At 45.9% G+C, this 26047-nt stretch overlaps 1 protein-coding gene across 1 annotated transcript in view; it reads left to right on the forward strand.

Moving 5' to 3' along the window:
• Window positions 1–26047, forward strand: part of LOC144179424 (neural cell adhesion molecule 2-like) — a 187494-nt gene that overhangs the window by 75819 nt on the left and 85628 nt on the right. The window contains exon 2 of the mRNA XM_077707775.1: window positions 13909–14271. Coding sequence (XP_077563901.1) covers window positions 13909–14271 — 363 coding nt within the window. The remainder of the gene's footprint in view (window positions 1–13908; window positions 14272–26047) is intronic.

Below are 26047 nucleotides of genomic sequence, written 5' to 3' on the forward strand. Positions count from 1 at the left end.
TTTGTCAAGCACAAAGTAGCCGCAAAGTTATGTGACGATTACCTGAATGCTATAAAGGTATTTCTTTATGCCCCTATAGCGCTGTTATGTTGTTTCTATATTAAAATTGACATCTCGCACTAAAGGTAATAACTAATTGCCTAACGCATATTGTCACGGGACCAGTGGACAATGCCCCATGGCGGCATAGCTCGGCATCGAAGACGACGTGGAAGAGGGCGTGTGCAGACTCAGCGGACTCGGCCATGGCCGCTTGTAAATGCTGTAAATAGATCGTTCTACCCCTTTACATCGTTCATCTCATCTATGTCCTGCCGCCGCGTAACACTTTGGTAGAGGTGCGGGGTACAGTCCCATCCCGGCCCCGAGCTTCACCTCGCCACGACTCATGAAGCGGTCTCACCCTGGCTCTTGGAAAGCGTCGGCCCGCCCCAGCCCCGGTGAGCCATGGACGCGACCATTCTCCAGCCCCATGTCCCCTGCCCATGCCCCGCCGAGACCAGACGAACTGACCCGCTACGACCAGATGTAGGGCCGACGACGTTCCCCCTCCCAGATCTCGGGGACTTCTCCGAGGGTTTTGGATGCTGCCTCGTGGGGTAGGTGGTGGTTACAGCTGTTCCGCGGCCGGTGCTTATCACGACCATCACCATCATATGCAGCGGCCAGGACTTCACTGTATATACACATCCTATCTCGTCCTCACCGCAGCTATCGACGTGAAAACTTTCCGGCTGTGCGTCGACATCATCGAACTCGCACTGGTTGCTACCGACCGATTCTCCGCGACGGGAAAAGCCTTGGCCCGAAGAAAAATTGAGATACTGGTGCAACAGCTTGTGGATCAAGAGCTGCCTTGAGCTACCCGGTTGAGAGGCCCCAATAACAAAGCTGAGCGTCGTACAGGCACATCCAACCACACAGCCCCCGTCTTCTGCAATTGCGCACAACCTATCAGCAACCGCATGCACTACTGCGGCTGGCACTCGAGCACTGCTAAGACAAGGTCGAGCTGCCGACTGGGACCCTCGCAGGCGAAATGAATCAACGGCACCGCCTTCGAGTCGTATCCCTATGACCTCAACCGGGACGGTCGTCTTTGCCCGGGGGGGTAGTGTCACGGAACCAGTGGACAATGCCCCATGGCGGCATAGCTCGGCATCGAAGACGACGTGGACGAGGGCGCGTGCAGACTCAGCGGACTCGGCCATGGCCACTTGTAAATACTGTAAATAGATCGTTTATCTTTCATCTATTTATCGTTTATCGTTTATCGTTTATCGTTCATCTCGTCTATGTCCTGCCGCCGCGTAACATTGACAATATTTCCCGTGACAATATTTTATATTCATCAAAGGGTTTTCAAAACGTGTATATATATTAGGGGAGACGTTTGGAAAGAAACTAAACTGAAAGAAAAAAAGGGAGGAACTATCAACTAGTTTGATGCAAGAGACGCCCGACAGCATTCTTCAATATGTTCTCTTTCTTTGTGATACCGTTCTGCAGCCTCCCACAGGTGTAGCATCTCAACCCCCGAACACAGCCCCCTTCAGGCTGAGGAAGCGGCGCCAAAACTCTCATAACGGACTTTTAGCAGGCGTGGCCCAACTTTGCCAACGATCGATTGCATGATACAATACTTTCAATGATCAATCAGAGACCACCAACGAGACAGTCACGGCACCAGCTCATACTGGCATCCCCGGCAAACAAGATCACCAACCTCGTGGCTCGAGATTTGACCCGCTTAGCCAGCGCTGATGAAGCCGGGCCCGAGTGCATGCATCTTGCAGTCACAGACCAGGAAGTTACTCAGCACTATAGCCTCTTCCGTAGAACGTATTCCTCCCCGCACAAATCACTACCGATTAACCAGGAAAGATTACTCCGCGCCCTGCGGGCATACACCTTCCCACACACCACCAGACTACACCTCTTTGACGGGACACAACTCTCTCCATTTCGTCGCTTCTGTGGAGAGCCTGGGACCCTCATACATTTAGTAGGCGGCGGCGACAAGTGTACCGTAGATCCACCCAACCTCCATGTTTCCATAGAGATTTGGGAGACAGCCGTGGCTAGCTCCAGCCTGGAAGATCAGTTGCTCTTGATGGATTCGGCCCCCTCGAATGAGGACGCCTCTCTGCACCTTTGCCTAGATTTAATTAAACTTCATTTTCTCTCTCTCTCTACAAGTGATCATTACTGCTGCTTGTGACTTCACCTGGCTATCATCTTTCCTAGACCCCAATCGCTATCACCGGTCGCTGAAGGGCCATTAGCAAGTTCCTATTTCCGTAGGTTCCCTATTGAATGCCGTCCTATACACGCCGTCCAATGAGCCTTTATAGCCGTTCTTTCTTTCTAACAGCTCTGTTAGTACATAAAAGATGAGCAGAAGGAAATTGCTCTAAATGCCACCTGCCACGCTTCGCAGTCGGAAATTAACGCCGACGCCGGACTGTTTTCTACTTCTAGCACTGCTAATGATTTCGTGTTAAAGCTAAAGCGCCGCTGAAACTTGGGGCAGATGAAAAGCGTAGCAGATTGACCGATTTATTTACAATGCAAAAATTTTTGCCTCATTGTGCGAAAATAGGGGTGCGTGCGAGCGTGTATGCGTGCGAGCAAGCGTGCGTGCGCGTGCGTATACATTTGATGGATCCAAAAAAAGATGGCGGGCGCGTAGGCTCTGCTGCCCGCCAAAGAGACCGCCCGCTTGCCAGAAACTACCTGCCCGCCTGCCTGCCTGCCTGCAAGGCAGAACATTCTGGTGAGGATGCATGATTTGGGGACGAGGGCCGCCCCGTCTGCAGAGGCAGCCTGCAGAGAGGCTGCCCATTGCCAGAAGATTCTGGTTAGGATACACAGATGGGGGAGGCGCTGGAGGCACTGGGGCGCTGCCAGCTGGCCAGGAGGGTACATGTTCGCCTTCGAGAATACTGTGACGAGGACGCATTATTTGGAAACGATGTGCTGCCCATCACTAGTCGGCGAAGGGAGTGGATCACAGGGCGGCACAGCGGTGTAGAGCCATGTGTTAGAGCGCAGCCCTTAAGCGCCAGCTCCTGTGGTTTCGCGTAGTTTCTCAGCGTCGGCCTCGTTGTAACCGAGAGAACGAAGACGCCACCGAAGATAGAGCGAGCAGGAAAGCGGAGGACGAAAGTATGGCGAAAGTGGGAGGGGAGGGCGAAATTGCCAGACCATACGAGACGTTCTCCACGGCAGCAACACCTTACGAGATAACGCAAAGTATACCGCATGCCGTCGTGCATTTGTTGAGAGAGAGAGAGAGAGAGAGAGAGAGAGAGAGAGAGAGAGAGACAAAGAGAGAGAGAAAAAGAGAGAAACAAGTTTATTTTAAATGCAGAGCATTTGTATAACTCACGATGTCACCCGTGCGTCGGCGTCCGCAGCAGCCAGCCTCCGCCTACACTATAAAAAGAAATAACAGTTACCGGCGCCTGGTTTCGATCCCACGACCCTGCGGGCGGAACGCAAGGTACATGGTGCTCTACCCACTGCGCCACAAAGCCGACACAGAATGAAAGGCTACGAACGCGCCTTATATCCTTGACTCATTCAACCTACGTCAAGAAGCTGCTGATACAACGCATTCACTACCTGTGGGCGGAACGCGAGGTACATGGTGCTCTTCCCACTGCGCCACAAAACCGACACAGAATCAAAGGCTACGAACGCGCCTTATATCCTTGACTCATTCAAACTACATCGTCAGCGGCGTGCGTTGGCGACTCAGCGGCGTGCTAGCGGCGTGATAGCTGCGTGGTGTACACGTGATAGCACCAACCCCCCAAACACTGAACGTTAACGCAATACACCCACCCCCTATGCGACGCATTTACTCGAGTCCCCCTCATGGGGAGATGGGCCCATTTTTTTTTCTCCATTTGTTGAGGACACGATCACTCCCTAAGACACAGCAGATATGCGCCGTCGCCGACAAGACTACGGTTCGCGCTGTGCTCAAATTTCGCATTAGCGACTACCGTAATCGACTGCCATATTTTTTGTTTCCTCAAGAAAACAACTGTGGTGTATGAAATTGCAGTGGTATGAGCCAAGAATAACATAAAATTAAATCATGAAAATGAACGAACTTAAATTATTAAAGCTAAACTTGCGGCCACAAAGAGTAATGCTTTCACATTCATACAAATAGGCAGCCTTAAGTACCCCAACGAACCTTTTGTTTCGCTTCAGTTATTGTTATAATCGTTGACCTACCTGTCACGATTTGGCCCGCATTCGTGAACGTGGAAGGGTCGTACTACCCTCCACCCGAGTGACGACCCGCAGCGTGCTGGTGGTGACGGTGACTGACCGCGAGCGGCTGTGCTCGTCGGTGTTTATTCGCCAGCCGTGTACAATGTTTCCCGCCGAGCCTGGCAGGGCCACCGAACATGGCGGCCAACGAAAATTGGGAAGGGGGGGCGCCACATACCCGTCACACTACCATAGAAAACGTTTTGCAGTAGCTTGTACAGTTAAAGGAGCTATTGAACACTTTGGATAAACTCGGCGCGGTGGCTCAGTGGCTACGGCGTTGCGCTGCTGAGCCTAAGGAGGCATGTTCTATTCCCGGGCGCGGCGGCCGCTACGCGAAAAGCGAAAACGTCCGTGTGTACGAATCTGGAGCCCTCCATTATGGCGCGCCTCATTGCCTGCGTTGCGTCGGCGCATTAAATAAATAAATAAATAAATAAATAAATAAATAAATAAATAAATAAATAAATAAATAAATAAATAAATAAATAAGTAAATAAATAAATAAATAAATAAATAAATAAACACTTTCTATAAACGCTTTCACTCTTCTGCGCATCTGGAAGCACTGCGAAAACTATAGCGATTTCCAGCACGGAGCAACAGTGCATGATTTGCTGGTCGCTGCGGATGCAGCTTTCGTTTCTGCTTCGCTTTTATGGATTTCTTTTTAAAGTGGCTATCAAATGCGTTCTATTCTGCAACTTAACGAAATCCGGCAAACAGCCGCTGCACCGCTCAAATGATGTCATTCAGCGGTCGAAGAACGCCAAGACCGGGAAGGAGAAAGAAATATTTAAAGCAAATTTCTGAGTTATCTGATGAGTAGAAAGCGGTAATTTTTGGCTGGGGCACTTTGCGACCCCCTAATCTAAATGCAGTATCTGTTGGTTGACTACTTTCTGCAAGCACTCAATATTTAGAAAAAAAGTTGAAAAAAGTATTCCAGGGTCGCTTTAGTTTGGCCAAGACAAAATATTTGCACAAAGAAACATTCATTATGACTTTCTTTTTATGCCGCCTCAATAAGGAAACGAAAAACGAGCACAAGAAAATTAACAGAAAAAAAACGCCCCTCATTTTTTTCTTCGAACCCGTTTGAACCTGCTTGAACCGGTTCGAACCGGTTCGAACCGGAACGGAATACTGCTTTGGAACCGAACCCGAACCGAACCCGAAAGGCTTGAACCCGAACCCGAACCGAACCCGAAAAAATTCCGGTTCGACACCCTGAGTGTATCGCGCATAATCACACTTAAGTTGCTGTACTTGTTTGCGCACACCACTATTTTGGCCAGTTGCAGAATACAATTACTCACCTTTAAGCGGAAGTGGGGTTTGTCCGCGACATTAGTCCGCATGCGATGTAGCATTGCTTCCTCACAACTCCAGAGTTAACATGACATAAGTAAGTTGCAATATGCGTCAATAGAATAGTGGGACACATAATCATGTGGTGCGTCGGTCCACGTTAACCGGTGCATGCTGCTTGCGACACCACATACAAGGACTGAAACACCTTAACTGGTATTTTTATCTATGTTGCATGCCTGTCATTTGCGATCAGTGCAGCGGTTCTCGTTTTAATTTTACCGATTATTCTACAAAAGACAAGGAACCCATTCAGTACTGCAGCGAAGCTGAACATCAAATCTATCAACATTCGACCATCCTCTAGATTTTCCGTAGGAACAGACACCGCCAGTAATTCATTTGGAAGTTTTCGCAGCATAAGGGCTGTCTGAGGCTCCCAAAGAAGCCGTGAACGGCTTTTGAAGCACTAAACATACACGACCCGACGGAACAGACCCCAGTGCTGAAACACTCCAAGAAGGCAGCTGTGGATAGGCTTGAACAAACTGACCAGCGCATTCAGAGACCGAGTGTAGCCAGACTGGCAGCAACCTCTAAATAAGAGCAGAGCTGAGGAGCTTCTTATCGGCCAGAGGCAGAAGGCGGCGTTTCAGTTATTTTCTTTCGCCATGAAGAGGCTCGTGTTCCACGGTCTTTCACCAGCATTGTGTTAACGCATCCCGTGTCCGAGGCCCTGTGAGCTGGAGAGAATAAGTGACAGCCGAATGGAATAGAAGAAATTGCTTGGAACACGAAGCGGATTCCTGCGGAGTTGCACAACCTGCGTAAGAAAACAAAACAGGGCAAAAGGGAAATCAAATGGTGCTGACCCATCCAGTTATGTTTTCTGTTGTTTTTGTCCGTCGAGTTTGTACGTATCTCGGTGAGAGAAATAAAGCTCTAGTGTCAACGAAGTTCTAGTGTGGTGCCCACGCTATTACACAGAGATTGAGTAGGGATGAATTCGTGTAACCTATGTCAACTTGCACTGTTTTGCTTAAGATAGCCATGCTTAGCGTCGCTTTGCTTATAGGCAGGTATTTTAAGCCACACGCGATTGCATGACGCATTTTGAGCAAATATAAAATACGCAAATTTAAAATAGTACCGTGATTTTTTTATGTTCTGTAGAGACAGGTGGGGCGCTCCGAAACCAGTTGTCTCTAGTTGTTCAGACAAGCGAGACCAGTGACGGCATGGAACAAAGAACGTTTAATGAAGAAGTAAAGTAGCATGCGCTCGCGCGAAGGAGCCGTCTTCTTGCTCTTCGTGGTCAAGCGCCGTGATGATGATATTTAACAAGCTCCCGCCCGGCCAACTTGAATCGCGCTGCATTTTGGCGGGTCATTTGAAGCAGCCCTCCAACGGATACATGTGATTCGCCGATCATCTGAGAAGTTCTTTTCCAACCCGAAGGAGGCAAGCCCTTGTCACTCCGCACGTCCAGGGTAGGTTTTCTCAATAAGGCACATTTTCCAAAACGTCCTTGGGCCCCGGTCTTCAATTAGCACCACATTTCTTGCGGGCAGTGGTTTAGTGTGGCTCCAGTAATAGCTGTGGTTGTGGACGGAGACGGAGCCTGTTTTGCGGTAACTGTTTCGGCACCTGATTGCGGACCAGATGCTGACGATGGCGACAAAGACAGGCTACCCTCCTCATCCTCAGATTTTTCCTCGAACTTCCTTTTCGAACTATTCTTTTTGCGTTTTTTAGATTTGCCCTTTTTGGACTTGTGTTTCCTCGATTTTCCTTTTTTATATTTCTCTCCAGACTTCTTTTTCTTCGATTTCTTGCTTTTGTTTGACTTCTTTCTTTTTTCTTTGACTTCTTACTTTTCTTCTTTGATTTCTTGCTTTCGTTCTTAGATTTCTTGCTTCCTTTCACAGACGTTTTTTTTTCTTTTTTGCTTTTTTTCGTTTCTTCTTCTTTGCATCATCCAGTGCACAGTACGCAGTAAAGGTACTTGGTACTGTGTCGCCGGCACTAAGTAAGGCGGTTTTACCGTCACCAAACTTTTGGGCCCCTGCTGCTTGCGCAAGTCCGAAAAACGGGAAACTAGAGTGTGGACCGACGACATCAGGCCTGTTGACAGTCGCTCCTATTTCGTTTATGTACTCTTGATGCCATCTTTTCCACCAAGGTCTTACGAGTCGGCATCGACTTCTCCATTCCTCTTCAACATCTACTCTGTGTGTTTTCGCTTGTTCGTCATGTAGCTGTTGTCGTCCGCCTATGTTGCCTTCCGCCTTTAACCCTTTTGGCTGTTGTAATAGTCTTTTCTTGGTAAAAGGGTGAACTGAAGGGCTTGTTGGTACATCATAACGTATGAAAACAGCGCGGAAGACGGGACGGAGCAAGTAATAGACGACACAAGCGCTGACGAACAACTGACGGACGGCCAGATAAGATTTCTGGACCTCAGCCTGCATTTTGAGGAGGAGCACACCTGCTGGGAGTATGCTCCTAGGTCCCAAAAGGGCCTAATACCATACAGCTCAGCACGCTCGAAGCTGGTCAAGAGGGGAGTTGCCACGAGTGTGCTAAGAAATGCCCTGAAGAGGCCCTGCCCACACCGTGCACAACAGAGTTTTGAGGCGCAAGCTAGCCGTTTGAGGTGTGCCGCGTATCCGACGAACCTCCTGCGTGCCTTGGCAACTAAGCTGCTACGCGAACTGACTTCGAAGGCTCCGGAGAAGTGCCCTCAACCAGAACGACACAAGACAGCCGTCATCCCGTACGTCCATGGAGTGAGCCATGCGCTCAAGAAGATTGTTGGCAAGGCGGGCGTACGGCTTGTGTTTTCTGCTCCGAAGAAACTGAGCCGCCTGTGTAAGCGCGTTAACGCAGAAAGCAGCAAATCACCAGCGTGCGTCAAAAAACACGAGACGCGTTACGTTGATTGTGTGAGTAACGTCGTGTACGAGATTCCGCTGTCGTGCAAACGCTCCTATATAGGACAAATAGGCCGCTGCCTGAATGAACGTTTGAGGGAGCATGCCAACAAAGTCAGGTCTTCTACCGGTGGCACGCTGTCAGCACACTGCGCCTCGTGCGGCTGCACCCCTCGGTTCACTGAATGCGCCACACTCACCTCTTACCGCGGGCGGAGGGAGAGGGAGATCTTCGAGGCCTTCCAAATCAAGAGGAAAGGGAGCGACTGTATCAGCGAACCATCCGTGGCACTGTTGGATAAGGAAATCGCGTACCTACGTGACTAGTTCTCTTCAAATCGTCACGCGGCGAAGGATTGTCGTTGTCATACTTACTAATCAGTAGCTATCACCTTTTTCTGTCAAAATTTTATTTCGTATTTTTTTCCTTCTCTTCCCCTATTTTTTCATGTATATATTTTCTTGCGAATTAAATCGCTCAGTTGTTCGTCAGCGCTTGTGTCGTCTATTACTTGCTCCGTCCCGTCTTCCGCGCTGTTTTCATACGTTACTTTTCTTGGCGTTTTCCTTGTTGGTTTCCAGATTAACGCTCTCCATCCACGGCAAGCTGACTGGATAGCGACCATTTCGGTGCTCTATCTTCCGCTGTAATTGTTCTACTATTTCGCTTTCTGTATTATTTCAACTGTGTTTTGTTTGGCCAATTGATTCCAGGCTACAGAATTTCTGTAGGTCTTGTTGAAGTTCTGTTTCCGCAGCTTCAACTTTCAGAACCATGACTGATTGGGTTTCCATTATTCTCATTTTACTTTTCTCCGAAGGACCTTGCACTACCAAACCTAAGGTCGTTTCGACTGCCATCAGTTTACTTTCAAGTCGATGTGTTCTACCAGTGAGAAACTCCCAATAATAATCAGAGCCAACTAGTAGTCCTATCGCATCTGTGGCTGTCGTCTTGGTCCTGTCGTCCGCTACTCGTAGCTGCAGTTGTTCCATTTTTTATTTGATGTTCTGATTGGGAGAAGGAAGCTTACTGTGCGAAATCACGTCCACCTGCAGAGCTTCGATTACTGTTTCTGTTTGCTTGTCTCGGGGTGCTATAGTCACTTGAACTACGTCCACGTACTGGATTTTCTCGTCTCCTCCGAATGAGCCGATTGTGAGCCTTTCCTGTCTTATTACTTTTGCGCCAATTTCTTTTGCCAATCCAGATTCAATGAATGACCGCTGACTTCCGCTGTCCAACAGCAAACGGCAATGTCGGCCAGACGTGTGTCCCCCTATACATGCCACAGCCGTCTGCAAAAGCACAGAACCATGCTGTATATTTTCAGCGGCGTGCACAGTAGACGTCGTCGCCTTCGCTTGCTGTGCTTCAACCTGCACCGTCTTTTCTTGTCGCACTGTTCTACACACAGACGTAGCATGTCGTCCCTTGCATTGCTTGCAGTTCACGCGCGCACTACAGATCCGTGCAGTGTGATTCGGTCGGGTGCACCTGAAGCATGCTCTATTCTCTGTGAGAATGGCCTTCTTTTCGGTCATTGGAATGCTCTTACGACAGTCCTCAGTGGAATGGTTTTTCTGCTCGCAGAAAAGACAGATTCTATCCGCTGAACTGTAGAAGCTGGAAGCTGTGCGCAGCTGCCTGATGCTATCTCTGGCTTTCACAGTTGTCTTCTCCTGTTCACGCTGTGTTTGTTCCCGAAAGCATAACTGCTCCCGTAGAAATGTCATGAGCCGGTCCAACTTTTCAGCGTACTCTTTTCCCGTTGAGTGGTTTTTCGCGCTAACTTCCATGGCGGAGCTGCTCCTTATGGCTTCTTTGGACTTGAACTGGACTTATAACTCCGATGGAATCGCTCTTTTCAACACTGGCAACAGCATCGGTGCGTAACTCTCTGGTTCCACCTTCAGTGATTTCAGTGTCAATGTGTTGATCTGTACTCTCTACACAAGCCTGCGGACATCGTCCGTTTCTTGTGCCGAACTTACTTTCTCTGAGTTCAACAGCTCACTCATGTGCAGCTCCACCGATTGTTCTCGATTTCTGAATGTTTCTTGTAGTATTTTTATCGCTTCATCGTAATTGTCCTCTGCGGAATACTGGAGCCCTTCTATGGCAGCCGCTGCTTTACCGGTGAGAGATGCTAACAAATAATTGAATTTTTGTCCCTTCGACATGTTAGGTCTGAGGTGAACTGCTGACTAATACTGAGCCCAGAAGCGGTGCCACTCCAAAGCTCTTCCGCCAAACTTTATCATTTCCACCTTGGGCCGTTTAACTAGCTCCGTTGCGTCTTGAGTGGTGCTTGGTGCTACCGCCTGCCTTGCGCTGCTATTTAATTCCATTTGTACAGGCTCTCTAATTCTGAACTCGATGGTAGACAAAATTGCCGTTATTTTCATGTCATACTCTATTACTCTTTCAAATTCGGCATCGGCTGTTCCTTCAGTCAGATATTTCTCCATTTGCTCGTTGGCACTCTTGATGCTTTCGCTTATCCCTTTGATCTGCGCCCGAGTCGCGAGTAGCAGTTCTCTGCTGGCTGCTTCATTAACTTGCTGCTCGGCTGCATTGATAAGCTGCGTGATCTGGCAGCGAAGCGCCTTCCTTTTCTTCGTTAGCACTTCTTTGCTCATTTCTCTGCGGTTTATGACGACGCCTTACTTGTTAGCCGTTCCGATGCCTCTGCTGGCCACTCCGGTCTCGTCGCGCGATCCAGGTCGGTCCGCTGCTCCGCCGCCGTTTCCTTCTCTGCTGCTCAGTCGCAGGAAGCCGTCTGTTGTGGGCGTGGAGGTTAGAATCCTGGTCATGGCACCATTTTTAAATGCGGAGCATTTCTTAGGCTCGCGATGTCACTCGTCGATGTTGTCGGCGCCGTCCACACGCTCACTGTGCATGCGCGTCGCGTCGAGGCGCAGATGCGCGTCTCTCCCCCGTACCCTCCTCGCTCTCAACAACAGGTGCGGTGGTGCGGGAGGAGCGTGTACCCCGTGCGCTCCGTCGCTCTCAACAACATCTGCGGCGGTGCTGGGGGAGCGTGTCTGTGCGCGCATGCGTCGTAGCTACCCGTGCGCTGCGTCGCGCTCAACAGTAACGGCGGCAGGGCGTGTACACGTGATAACGGCGTGGTGGGTGCGTGGAAAGTTCGCGCGCTTGCGTACGGAAGTGTGCGCATGCGCTTCTCTCCCCCTTACTCCTCTCCCTCGAACGCGGGTGGTGTGTATATAAGCGGCGGAGCGCGCGTTCGCAATTCAGTCAAGGGCGTCTTTGCGTGGCTTTCGCTTGACTTGACGCTTTGCTTGACTCGAGTAGATGCGATGGAAGCAATGTCTTCACCAGTTACGCAATCGCACGACCGCTCCTCAAAGACCCCTTGACAGTGCACTTTAGCGACCACAAAGCAGTCATCCTCTCCGTCCAATACAACGACGGCACCAAGCAATAAAGGCAGACTTTAACTTTACACTTCTTGCCTTCGCTTCTCCTTCATTCAATAAATAAGAATAATAAAGACGAAATAACAATTAAGCATTCCCAAACCATACCCAATTACGCAACATTCACGCGATACCCCCCGCCACTCTGCGACGCATTCGAGTTCCCCCCGTGAGAAGATGCGGGCGGGTTTTTTTTTCAGACGAGCGAGACCAGTGACGGCATGCAACAAAGAACGTTTAATGAAGAAGTAGAAGTAGCACACGCTCGCGCGAAGGAGCCGTCTTCGTTCTCTTCGTCTTCAAGCGCCGTGATGATGATATTTAACACTAGTTTTATATAAAATAAATAAATAAATAAATCTGTATCAATGGTTATCAATCTGCATTTCTGCCATAGTTACCTTCTCCGATTGCTGCATATACTGTATACGCTGTCGACAGCGGTCGGTAACTCTTTACAGTCGTGATGTAAGCGCATATTCCGTGCGCTGGTCTAACCGCAGCCTCTTTCGCACACAAGTGGAATCATCTAATTACAAGGCATTCATAAGGAACTGTCAAAAAATGTCTTGTTTCATCGCAATCACATTAATTAAATTTTGCGTTTGACTACTAGTCTCCAAACGCGCATTAGGGCTGTATAAGTATGGAGCATCTACTCAGAAAGCAAAAGTAATGAAACGGGGCCTGGGCCGGCGTTGAACCAGTATACTCTCGATTTGGCAGTCGATGTCTTTTGGTATAGGACACGACGGCTGAACTTTACAAGAAAAACGTTGGACTTCATTCCTGCGCAGCTCACGGCCCTACCGACGATACACCACAACTCGTGCGCTTTATTCTCACCAACTGAATTACACTGTATGCACAAATTTGGACATTTTCCTGAATTTCAGCGTCTCGTCGCTTGGTACTGGCACTGAATAAAAGAGCAGTGGTGCGTTGGGGCCATAAAATGGTAATATGCACATGGTTACACGAGTTAAAGAAGCTGATATTTTAAATATCTTACTCGCTTCCTGTTGGATCCGCGGACTCTAAGTTTTAATAGCTATGACAGTAGCAGTGTAAAAATTTTAACCCTTACGAACACTTATCCGGTCACAGTAACCAAAAACAGCAAAACATACATCTCGAAATACTTTACCAAGTTAAAAGTAAGTGCAAGTGAGCTGAAATCATATTCGTCGGAAAAAGAACGCACGGCAGTGATAAATTAGAGAATCCTGAGGTCGCTGACCGCTTTTTGTCCTGGTGGACCCCCAACACTGTAATGTTGGAAATAAACTTGAAACTTGAAGGTACAGAACAATTGGAAAAGAAATGCGCATTTTCAAGATAGGGATTTCTTTGGAGTAACAAAATATAGAAGGTACTTACAACGTTCGAAGACTTGAAATGCAAGAGCGTAGTTGAACCCGCTGTTGACACTCTGTTTCAAACTTCAGAATGCACCTTTATTACTTCGTCAGCACCCTAGACAGCATTCTCCAAAGCTATGTTTGCTCACTTGCCATCGTCAGGCGCCTCCTTTAGCCCCTGTCGGTACTTTCACCTCAAAAATCTGCGTTTATTGCCGGAGCGATAGCGCCCTACCTACCTGAGGCGCAGCCTTCCGTCGACCTCTCAGATCCTCATCCAAACCTCCTCCGGCACAGCCCTTTCCCTGCGCGTAACCACCTGCCCGCGCAACACTGTTTTTCTTTTTTTAGGACACCATTACTTGCACCGAACAACGCACGTTCTTGAAACATAGAGATCTAAGGCTTTCACATTTAAAATGCGACAGATAGAAGATAGGAGTAGCGGGAAATCACTAAGGGGCGTTGTGTTTGCAATAAAAAACACCTGTTCATCATAATAAATAAATAATATGGCGTAATGATCAATGTCAGTACTAAACGTATAAAAATATTTGTCTTTTGTGCAGGTTTTGCAGAAACCCATGAGGTGAGTGCCGTGGCCGGCTTGGATGCCTGGTTGCCTTGCAACGTCACGTCGTCAAACTCCGGTGACGACGAAGAGCGCCCTGTGGCTCTCATTCTGTGGTACAAGGACAATTCGTCCACGCCTGTGTACACGGTGGACGCTCGGTCGGGGAGCCTACTGCAAGGAGCGCGACATTTTCCCGGTGAAGATGAGGTAGCCGCGAGGCTCAGCTTCGACGCTGGACAGCAGCCAGCGGTGCTTCGTGTCTCCCGCGTAGAGGCAGAAGACGCCGGCGTCTACCGCTGCCGCGTCGACTACCGCCAGGCCCGGACAGAGAACACGTGGTCCACCCTGCGAGTCATAGGTAAGGAGCAATTGCTACCAATGATTGTTGGTGAAATCTCCTGTTTCGTTTCGCAACGCTGCGAACACCAGTTTTGTAGGTTTTATGTAAGCTTCTCAAGAATAGACTTTCCAAGCGAAGCTTTTTACTGGTACCGATTCCCTCCTGTAAAAAAAATAAAAAAATGTTAAGAAACTTGATAGACTCTTTGGTCAACCGAAAGGCGATAATAGGATCAATTAACACACGGCGCGTGCGTGAAACCACGCTTCCACTGTTCAAAAGGTTTTCTTGGAAAAAGTGAAAAAAGAATGGCTCTAGATGCGAAAATACATGCATCGGTATGCAATAATGTATACAATAGTACACCTTTACCTAATAAACCCCATATCGGTATACATTTAGGTCGTTCGTAGATGCGTTAACTTAGTGCGTGGAAAATCGTAGTATGTGTTTGTTCTGTGTTTCCGATTGCGGCCTTTAAAGGTTTGCACACACTTTCAGCGAAGGTGGGACGTACTTGTCGCGAACGTTTTGACGTACTTTTGACGAAGGTCTGATGTCAGAATAATTTCTTGCTTCTCTCAACTTTTGTAAAAAAGGGTTGGTAAAGTTTTTGGTGAAATCAAACTTCGGGTACTTTGCATCGGGATGCATCTATATTGAAACGAATGTGCAAATATGGGAGGTAATGTTATTACACAATGACAAGATTCAACTTCTACGGCCGCTCCTTGGTGTAGTTGACTGTAACGCGAAGTGCTCGATGGGTCAACACCCACAAAAAAAAGAAGATTCATTATTTACAACTAGTTGTCGCCTCTACTGAAACTTGTGTGTACTGGCAAATAGCAAATGGCGTCTACGTAGGATACGTGGAATACCTCGACGAAAATAAGCATCAAACAGAGTTCCGATGAAATTGGAGTTGTAAACATTCTTGATGTGCAAGTCATGTGCTGCCACCGTGGCAGTCAATACGCAATGTACTCTCTCAATTCGCGAAGTTTTATTTTCTTCTAGAAGGACTTCAGGAGCTTCAGATATTTCATGCACCTCTCATACTTGCCAGTTCTAAGCCTGTGTCCAGCGCACAATACCTCGTATTATTTAAAGATTCCTTGCTTCATAGGTAAAAAACGAGAAAATGAATATAAATATTGGCGTCCTAAATGAATTAAAACAATAACAACCGATTGGCTAGTTTATATCCTTACGTTGGGGCAGAATAATTTATTTCTGTATTATCACTTTTGAAGCCGTGCATTTGCGACTATCCCAAGCGGTAAAACTTAATCGTGCTGCGTATTGACACCAACGAGTGCCTGGGCTTGACTAGCAGCCAAATGGCACTGTTTGTAGGAGTCAATACTAACGCCATTTGCGAGCATCGACAAAGAACAGCTTATGGGGTCATCGCGGAGGAAAATCGCTGGTCAGTTGGGCTTCAAAAGAAGCCCAAAACAAAGTTTGTTGTATCGTGTTCGCCGTAATCTTCGCTCTCCCGGATATATTGATTTCGAATCGTGAAAATGAAAGCAATCTTTTCCTACTCCGGTTAGGGTGGCCCAGTGCTTTACAGTATTTTTTATCGTAGCACTTGATCGCCCCTCTGTTGGTATAAGTCTTGGTTTTTGAAAAATGTATCTCACTTCTTGAGCGAAAAGAAACGACAATCCCCTTTTCTGGACGCCGCCGATAGAAGTGATTTCAGTCTTTTCGGCCCCGTTGACAATTCCTGACCCCGACGACACGATCGGGACAAAGAAATCCTGTAATAGATTTTGATGCACACAACGTAGCTGCAAATTGTTGAGTTATTGTGATTTGCACCAGTCGGATTTCAGTATACTCTGTCAATGCGGGAGCTAAACGTTTCGCAAGCATGTGCCTTTGTTTACTCAGCGGTGTTATTCAGATGGTGTTTTTATCAGGCCGAGTTTTTTTTACTTCTCGTTGTGTGACACAGGTAGCAAGATGTCTCGCAAAATTGTGGCCCATCTTATGTTTTTTCTTACCTTAATGAATTAGTAGGTGTCTCAAGTTATTTCTTTTATTATCGTGTTTTTTTGGTGTGTTTTTCACGGATTCTGTATTTTTGCATCTAAACCCACCAGAATTCAAATGTAGTAGTTTTTTAGGGTATAAGTTGTAACCCGTACCTTAATTTCATGCGTACTGGTGACTGTATCCGACGGCATGTACCTCCAACTATCTAAACAAGTTTTCTTGGATTATCTAGACTGAGGACGCCTGATACTGGACGAGCACCTGAAGTTCGTGCTTGCTGTATACATATAAACTTTATTCCCTCACCATCACTCACTGCTGCTATGCACCGTTGACGTTCTCCTTATACTTGGGAACCCATTCCCTCACCCACAGTTATTGTTGGCAATCATTCGTGCCTCTTTGTTTGGGACACGGTGATAACAGATACCTGTAACGAGCTACGGTAAAATCAAATATGAACTTAACCAGCCGTAGCTAATGCTCCGATGTCACCGAACTGCTTGCTAGAAGAACCGTACATTAGTATTTGTGCCACAGTCATCTACCCAGAATTATCTCCAGGGATTTTTAGCCCTCGTGTATAAATAAGCGCGGAAAGGCATACTAGAAGTGCAAAGATCGTTACAAAAAACAGTTTCAACAACACGTTGTCCTATATGCAAAGTCCATTCAGAGAAGCAGGCGTAGCCCCAGTGACTTTAGGAGGGCGGGAAAAGCAGCAAATATTTTGCAGCTTTATCAGAATAAAGGATGTTAGCACCCAGTGCTTTGTTGTAGCGATGGTGAGCCGATGTGAACAGCCCCTAGAAATAACCGCAAACAGACAAGTTCCGGAATAAAGTAGATTGCGGGAATGGCCACCATAATTTCACGCTGTGTCAGAACCAAGGAGGTTAAAAAAATTGCTGGAGTACGGGCACCCGTAAAATGAAGCTGCTGCGACGCCATCTTGCTAAGGGAGAAGACGTGCTGTTGTTGCTGCGCGCGTTCCGTGCGTGCACGGAAAAGTGTTGTTGATTCGCGTGCGCGCCATGTAACACGACGAAAACAAGCATGGTTGGCTCGTGCGTCGCTTACTGTTGTACAAACAGCATGAAGGCGGCTCCGGGAGTCACATTTGACACGTAAGTTGCACGCATTCAAATTCATTCCGAACTGATCATGCTCGTTGCATTGCGTCGCGTAGTATGTCCGAATTCAACGTTTAATTTTTTTGCTGTTAGGTTTCCGAAGGATGTTCAGTAAGTGTCTTTTGTTTGTCATTTGATAGTATGTTTTATCGAATCAATGTCTTTGGTCATAAGCCTGTCTTCTTCTAAACAATAAACACTTTGTTTTCTGAAATACAGACTAGTCCATTTTTTTTCGGCAGTTTATGCCCCCTGGCAATGTAACCTCATGGTGTAATTTACCAGAAAGATTGTTGGTTCTTCTTTTTGCAGTTTATTTGAGTGTTGGGCTGGGCAGCAATGCAATGAACGTGATAGCATTGGTTGCTGTCATACTCATTAAAGTTTTCTGTGTCGGTTTTTTGTCACTCTATTATGTCTATTATCACAATACTGGAATATGGGCGTTTTCATTTATTTTGCGGAAAAGGCTGCATTTTCTGGTCACTAGTTCGTTACATATCTGCTGTTTTTAACTCCACAGTTGTAACTCTCAATTGCGTTTTGTTCTGACGACTTTCATGATCGATTTCAGCATTTGCACATTTTTCAATAAAGAAGATAAACAGTGTTACTGAGTTTGCGAGTTGTTATGTATTCTTTTTTTTACTTTGCGGCAGCTGCATATCCGAGCCCATAGGGTGAAAAAAACAATGTCAGTGCACTTGGAGATCTGAGTTTGAACGATATTTCTATGGTAGAAATCAACACGCAGTCGTCGGGCATGGCTCGCCTCATAGTAGACAGTGTTGAATTAGAGCTTGAGAATTCGTTACGTAATTTAAAACTACGGGGAAAGTTTGCAGAGACCGCCGCAAAGCACTTCGCATGTGGTTCTGGTCGCCAGCAAAATGGCCGCCTCCGGCTTCAGCCGAGCCCGTTGGTGTACGTCACTTCCACTTCACAATTTTTTATTAACTCCTTGGTCAGAACTAACTGTCGCAGTGACTGCTGACGCAAGCAAGAAACACCCCATAGATTCAGTTTTTTTTCTGTCTGAATAAAGGTTGCTTTAACAGAATATTTTGCATTCAACACTTCGGTGGAGTTGTGATGGCTGATTGGGCTTGCGTACTAAACTTTTCGGAAAGTCACATATGTGAAATTACCGCCAATAGCGAATTTTAAAGCGAAGCTTTTCGGGTATCACTGGTGGCGGTGTCGTAACTAAAACGCACTTCAAGTAACCCAACTTTAAAGAGGGAAAGGACACTTTATGATGATGATGATGAAGCAGTAAACAATGGCCGGAATTGAACCAGGGTCCCTCGTGTTATGAAGCCCATGACGGCGCATTCGGGTCGCTGAAAATTGGCTTGAGGATCATTGCGCGGGGATGGCTTTGAACTTTAAATGAGTTGAAGTTGGCTTTGGTTTTGGACTTTTGCAGCTTGAACTTTGGACTTTGGGAGCATGAATTCAAAAGTGAAGTTTTCTTGTTCTCACTGATAGTGGTGTGTAACCAAAAGGCATCGCAGGAAAGTGGTGACCACACAATGGGGAACCCTGCGGTGCGTCAACCATCTCACACACAGAACCGGCAATGAGTTAGAAAGTCATAGTGCATCGGCCATGAATTTGAAACTTTGCTATTTGTTTATCGCACGCATAAAAGCTTCTTGTTTCAATCATCTTCATTGATAGCCGGATGGAATTTGCACTTTCTTTCCTGTGTGTAGTTCATATATTTCAAGCATATACCCCAGAAAAACGAGCCAGATGAGGGATTGAGATAATTGGTTTTATTTATTGTTCCTCTCTGCTGTAACTTGTGCGTGATATTCTTTTCAGAGCCTTTTTGTTCTTATGCAAACAATGTCCTTGTTGTAATAAAACAGTTTATGGTTGCGCTAGTGCTGTAACTTCGTGTATCCTGATTAACACTGGGTACCCTATGAGCTACAGAGCAGTCGAAAAATAGCACGAAATACAAAATAGTTGACCTATAAATATTACATGCAACACCGCAAAATCAGCTCAGAAGAGGGCCATGAGATGGCTCGCACTGCAGAATTGCGCTTTATACGCCAAGTGGGCATTTCGAGTAGGTGCTTCTACCAGGGCTTGCATCTTGCTTTATTTCAAAGGCCTGAGCTAATTTTAGTGCCTGGTGGATCCCTTTTGTAAACAATTTTTTTTATATTTCTGTAATTTTGCATGATGCCTTGCATTCTATTGCCAAGGATGTTTCAGCCGGTGGCTGTAAAAGACTAGACAGGCATTTAAAACACTGGTAAAAAAAGTTGGCTGTTGTCCTCATTTACGACCATGATTGGGAAGACAGAATTCGCCAGATCCTTTCTGTACCACGATGATAATAACCGGACTTGAGTGTCCAGCTTGAGAGTCTCAGCAGAATGCGCTAGTTGACAATACAAACCCATAATATGCTTTTTATCTGCCTACTGCAAATTGCTCGGCCGTGCTATGGCCATGGCAGCAGTAAAGAGAGCCCTGCGTAGTGCCTCCCATCACAAGTAAGTTGAAACCAGCTGCATCGCACTGAGAGGAGTCACTGCTGACAGCCTGCATGGTTCTTGAGCTCTTGCAGTGACCCTGCTATAATACCCTCAAGGGAACACTGAGCCCCACTTCGAAAAAATAAAATAAGCAACGCGAGGCCAATACGGCCGTAATCTCGTACGTGCAATAGGCTTCCAATGGTGCAGAAAGTAAACATGTTGGGAGTGGGGCGTGTTTTCGGTGCGTCTATCTTTTTTTTTTTGCGACAACAAACTTGGTGGCTTCGTCGAAATAGGTCTTGTGACACGCGCAAATTGGGTGCAAGAGGCCGGTCGGACGTTTTGTCGATTGCGACGAATGCCGTCCATACGTGAGTTTGTTGCCCTGGTCTCAGGCGTAGGTCGGGCAAACAGACGGATGTGGACAGGATAGGTTCCAGGAGTTGCAGTGCTCTGTGACGATATCAAGAAGGCGACACTCAGTTTGTTTGTAGAGTTTTGGCCTGAATATACTGCTGTATTTTTATACGACTGTGACGAAACTACCACGAAAGTTCAAATTTGAATCCGGACGTCAATTTCAAAATTTTCTGTCTTGCTGTTGCTTTTGTTGTATTTCTAACTGAGCTATTTATAAACTATCGGAATTCGGTCAATTGGGGAATGCGACGCACTACACTAATTTCCTGGTTTTATACAGCCGGGGACGATAAAGCAGGAGGGTCACAATATCGAGTGGCTGGGCAGCTTAACGTGGAACAAAATTTGTTCGTGCTGCTATACGCAATAAACGCGTCTGGCCCAGAAAAATAACGCGGACGCATTCGTAAAGGCATTTCTCTGGGATTTAAACACATGAATTCCGCGGAGACAGCATTTGTCACGGCTACAAAACCGCTTTTTGTACAAAGATTCAGATTCTTGATGTTCTGAAAGTAACAAGTTCCGCGGAGTGGCAGCAGAAAATTTGTTCGAATGTATATTTGTGGCGCGCAATGCCGCACAAATCCAGAAGCGAGAAAAAGTCATTACCTTTCCAAAGCATGCATTGCTTTATTTTCTCGAGCTCAATAGGCCTAAAGACCACATTTCGCAACTGTTGTACGTACAGAAAGTTTGTTGTATTACCAGCAGGTTTCAGGTTTTCAGATGTTTACGAAAATATTTGCATACAAGACAGAACAATAGCAATTAGTATTACAAAGAAATCCGAGAGTTCACACTACCGGGGGGACCTGCTGTGCCAAGTACAAAAAAGGCGTACACGGAGGAAGGTAGAGCGTTACAGATTAGTGAAGCAATGTTGGCCGAGATTAATAGATAGCAAACCACATAATATCAAAAGCACAAGAATGAACAGAGATATATGCCAAAAACTTGTGAGACTTTTTACGGGCGCACACAATAAAGAAGGTTCATTGTAAATAATGGTCAATATATTAACGGCAGACTGAGGACCACAAGTCATTTTTTAAGGGTTTTGGAAATAAGCGTTCAGAATTGATTAATTTGATGTTTGCGGGAAAATTATTCCAAAGTATTATTCCTGGAAACAGAACAGTTTGTTTCCCGTAATTGGTGCTCACTTTTGGTAGTAGCATGTTGTTTTGTTCGCAAATCTGGTATTATTGTGAGTTAGTATTTGTGGGGCAGAAATAATAATAATAAAAGTACCTTTATTTCGAAGCTGTTTAGCAAATCGTTAAGAAAGCGCGTTATTAAAAGCGATTCTGAATATGTCTACGTTTTCCTTACAGTCTGTGTACAGTGCCACGCCGACAAAAGAGCTTACAATCTTACGGTAAACTCAATATGCCGGTGGACGCAATATAGCTCCAAATTTAATGCCGGCACCTAAAAAATGGTACTGAAATTGGTCGCTCGCACGACAGCAACATTTACCCGATAGTCACTCACTTTAGAGAACTATTTACTTCACAGGGAAGTTGTAAACGTTACAGAATAACCATCCGCTGTCAATACAAGGCCACCTACCGGCGGAGTGTGGTTACCACAATGGCTACAGCCCTGGTTATATCACAGCGATCCCGAAACATGTTTTAAGACCATACGCCGCAAAGAAGATTCAAATAGTAAGCAGAGTTTCATTCACTCTTCTTAAATGGGTAGTTTGCAGTGGAATTGCAAATATTACAAACTTGCCGTGTGCTGCTGTTACACGGGCTTATACGGGAACGAGACGGACAGCCTTATGTTGTGTCTGCTAGATAAAATTTCAATATTTCGAAGTTTCATTCTGCAGGGTAAACAGGAGGTACGCCCCAAGGTAACATACCCACGAACGTCTTTTATTTCGTCTACGCCTTAGAATTCTCCTAGCTTCACTGGTAAGGCTTCTTCACAGAGTGGACGGGCGCAGCATTTTTTTATGCGTCTGAATAAACTGTTTTTAATACACTGCCAAGTACCTTAGTTGGTGCTGAAAACTAATCAGTCACTACATTTCAGCTTGTGCCGCCAATCAGTTGTCAAGTTAGTAGTAAATAAATTGAAAACGTTGTTTAGCACTAAAAATTTGGGGCGCTAATAGCTAACCAAAGCGGGGACAGGAGAAGATAAAATTACGAAAATGACACGATGCACTGTTTGTTTTCTTGTGTTGTCGTCACCGTATTAGTTCGCGTTTCCCAGCACTTTGATGTTTCACCAACGCGCCGTAACTTCCGCTCTTGCATATATCAAGTCTGGAAGTTCCTTCATCCCATACTAAACATAAATGCAGTGAACACAATTTGGGGGGCTATCTATCGATCCACGGCGATTCAGCAACAATTGTAGAAATGAAAGTAGACGTATGAAGTCGCCCGGAGTTTGATTTCTTGCTTACTGAGATATGCGTAAGAAAAACACACACAAAAAGTAGCCAGCTGAATGGAAAATACCCGACGGCTTGCTGCTTTGAATGTTCCAACAGTTTCCTCAAATATTTTTAACTGCTATAACTCCCATTTTCTCGTTTTCTGAAACAAAGGGCAGGACTGCACTGCAGAAAATTAGCTTTTTTCTGCGATAAAACACTAACCACACCTTTCTAAATTGAAAAGGTTCATCCGTGGAGACAAGGCTCTGTTTGAAGTGGCCCTTTAAATATATAAATGGGCTTTATAAAAAGGGCCCACCGCCAACACCTTTACTCACAGTGGCATGTAATGGACCGATGGTGGGCAATAATTGTTCGAGCCTTTTGCTGAGAAATTTCAGCATGAAAATTGTATTCTTATTCATTCTATCAGCAGACCATAATTTTGTAAGAAGGCGTTAAAATATGATCATTATAATGGAAAGGAACCGTTGGCACTCCTCCTGGAGTCTTATAAATAGATCAAACAATCACTACGCATAGTAGTTTTAACTGTGCACTTTCACGGTACAAAGGAACCAGTATTACCCTGTAGGAATTTGCATGAGTAGGCTAAACCTAAGTATGTTCAAGCCAATGTTAGTTTAAAGTGGCAGTAAAAAGATTCGCCCTGAAAAGCAATGTTGCAGAAAGTCCCTTTAAATCAAGCAAGGGCAAGGGTAATTATAAAACCATTTCTGGCAATAACAGAAATAATCATTCATCCTGTCATGTAAAACAACTCACTGGGTATAACTTCATAATATCACGCACGTAAAGACAAAAAAATTTCAGCGTATGATAAAGATAGCAGAACAGTGGCCAAATTTATTGGTCACAAAACGGCAGCTCCTCGCTGTGGAAGGTTTACACTTTGGTTTGAAATGCGAAGATTCCCCCCGTAGTCTGTTCGAATGATGGTAATTTATTATCAATTTGCTATAAATGCTGGAGATATCTCCAAACGCGTACCTGGATGTTCTCTCGGTTCTGATCTAAATACCTTCATCAGGAAAAAGCAAAAAAACATAATAACGCGACTGCTTCAGCACCTGTGTATCGCATTTTTGTTTCAATGATCAAAAAAACATTCTTTTCTTGGAAATCCAATAAAGGAACAAATATATGCGATCAAAATTTCTCCCCACCTTAACAATTATTTCTATTGCAGAGTTATATTCGGCTAATTTTGCTTAGAAAGCAGTTTAAATCGATATTGTTTACAGTTACACAACTTGACCCCTTTTTAAGCTTTAGCAAATTCTCCAAAATCGAGCAAAACTTTTCCAAATAGTTATTTTTATCTAATTTCCCGTCGCATGCGCGGGCAAATTTCTTGGATTGGATTGGATTGGAAATGACTTTATTCACATCGATCCTGCAGTGGGCGGGGGTTTGTTATGACCCCCGTCCCGACGTGGCCGGTCGTCGCATCTTCTTCGCTACCCTAATAGGCGCAAATTTCATTTCTGCGAATTTGTAACACTGAAACTAATGGATTGAAAATTTTCCCCTGGGTAATTAAAATTTCTCTGGAACACGGCCGATAAATACTATTTCGCTTTTCCACGTGCCTGGAAACCCTGGCGATTGTTTTATTATTGCCTGCACATAGCAGCGCTGCATGATTCGCTCGTGGCAGCCGACACGACCTTAACTTTATGTTTTGCTTTTCTTGCGTTTTACTTCCTACTACAACTTGCAGGAAGCCGGCCAGCAGCCGATATATATAGTTAGAGTGACGCCCCTCAACGTGTAAACTATGCCCAAACGAAGAAACACTAAAAAATATATTTAGAAAGCTCTGATGCTCGTAGAGGTTTTTTATTTGACAGCGTGTGCTACCTTACTTTCTAATCTGGAACTGAATGCGCTTTTTTCACTATATTTTGACTACATATCATCTTTTAATACAAATGAAATGAGTGTGTCAGGGTTACTTGAGGCAATCCAAGCGTTAGCAAAGGGGCATGATGGTGCTCGAATAACTCACTTTGCACCTACTTCTGCTGTAATGCTTCCATGTGTTCTGCAGAATTCCGTCTCTCTGGCTTCTGAAGAACCGAGTTGTCTACCTCTGGGTAAAATTGAGTGGATGCTGAAGTGGACCGCTGCTCCATTAAGTGCGAATCTTGTAGCGCGAGTGGCTGGTTTTAACTAGACATGCTCTTCAAACGTTTTCCACTCAGCTTGGTTTGGTTTTGTGAGCGGATTTAAAGTGGTGTTCCCACTTGTGTCGGTAAAAATGACGAAGATAGCACTATGTACGCTATACCAGATGAGGACGAGCTCCTCGCCGTGCACTTAGAAGACAGCCAATGGAAGTGGGAAACCCTGCTAAAGTGGTTATAAATTAACAAAAGTAGCCTTCGACGTGTTTGAGCAGGTCCGCTTTCAATAATTTAGCATTATTTTTCAGTGGATTGCGTCACACATTAAACAAAGAGCAAGGAACTGGCGGGCCACTTAGCAGGACACTTATTGTCAGCCACCTTCATGCGGTTGTGGGAAGGACCGTGGGCTTATCAGGCGGTTATTCCACGCGTCTTCAATATATATTCTACTCCTAATGAACAAGGTATGTGCACCATAACAATTTTTTTCAATCGAGTGCTATTCCATTTAACGTATTGCGAACGACATGAGCGTAGGTTGAGCCTTATTACACATGATTGGGCAGGCCTCTTCACCATCGTGGACAGCGGCACTGCTCAGGGTGACATCGTCCACTTGGCCCTCCGTGCGGTATGGCTCTCCTGCACTGCAGTTTCAAGGAAGCACGTGGCGCCACCTGGTAGCGGCGTCGGAGCTTTTTGAAAGAAAAAAAAACATATACAAGACTTGGCTACGGGGCTCAATTACAACAACTGGGAAATTCGTATACAACACATCACCGCGTTTTGTTACGTTCACAGTTGTTATTTGAACATAAATATTACCCGCACGAGTTGTGCGCGAATGCATGCTAAAATATTTTGGAAAGCGCCACCTCTCAAGTGAAAGCACACAACAGTACATGGGTCAGCTGCTTGTGACGCCGAAGTGCACAATTACACTATAGGCGAGGAAACATAAAAATAACCGAACCATAGGAGAATTTCCATGGCTATACGCTAATTGGCGTGCGACCGATGCGAAGAAATACGTATCCCCAACAAAATGGAACGAGCCTTATTTTTGAAGCTTCTCATTTAGCATTTTGGTGGCAGTGCAAGTGTGCACGCACAAGAAAATACATGGAGCATCCTACGTATAGTCATGCTTCCATTGTACGTTAAGTCACGCCGTCAAAA

The sequence above is a fragment of the Haemaphysalis longicornis genome, unplaced genomic scaffold, assembly GCF_048455015.1.
Source record: "Haemaphysalis longicornis isolate Haplotype H1 unplaced genomic scaffold, Haemaphysalis longicornis Haplotype H1 scaffold_4, whole genome shotgun sequence".
Lineage (NCBI taxonomy): Eukaryota > Metazoa > Arthropoda > Arachnida > Ixodida > Ixodidae > Haemaphysalis > Haemaphysalis longicornis.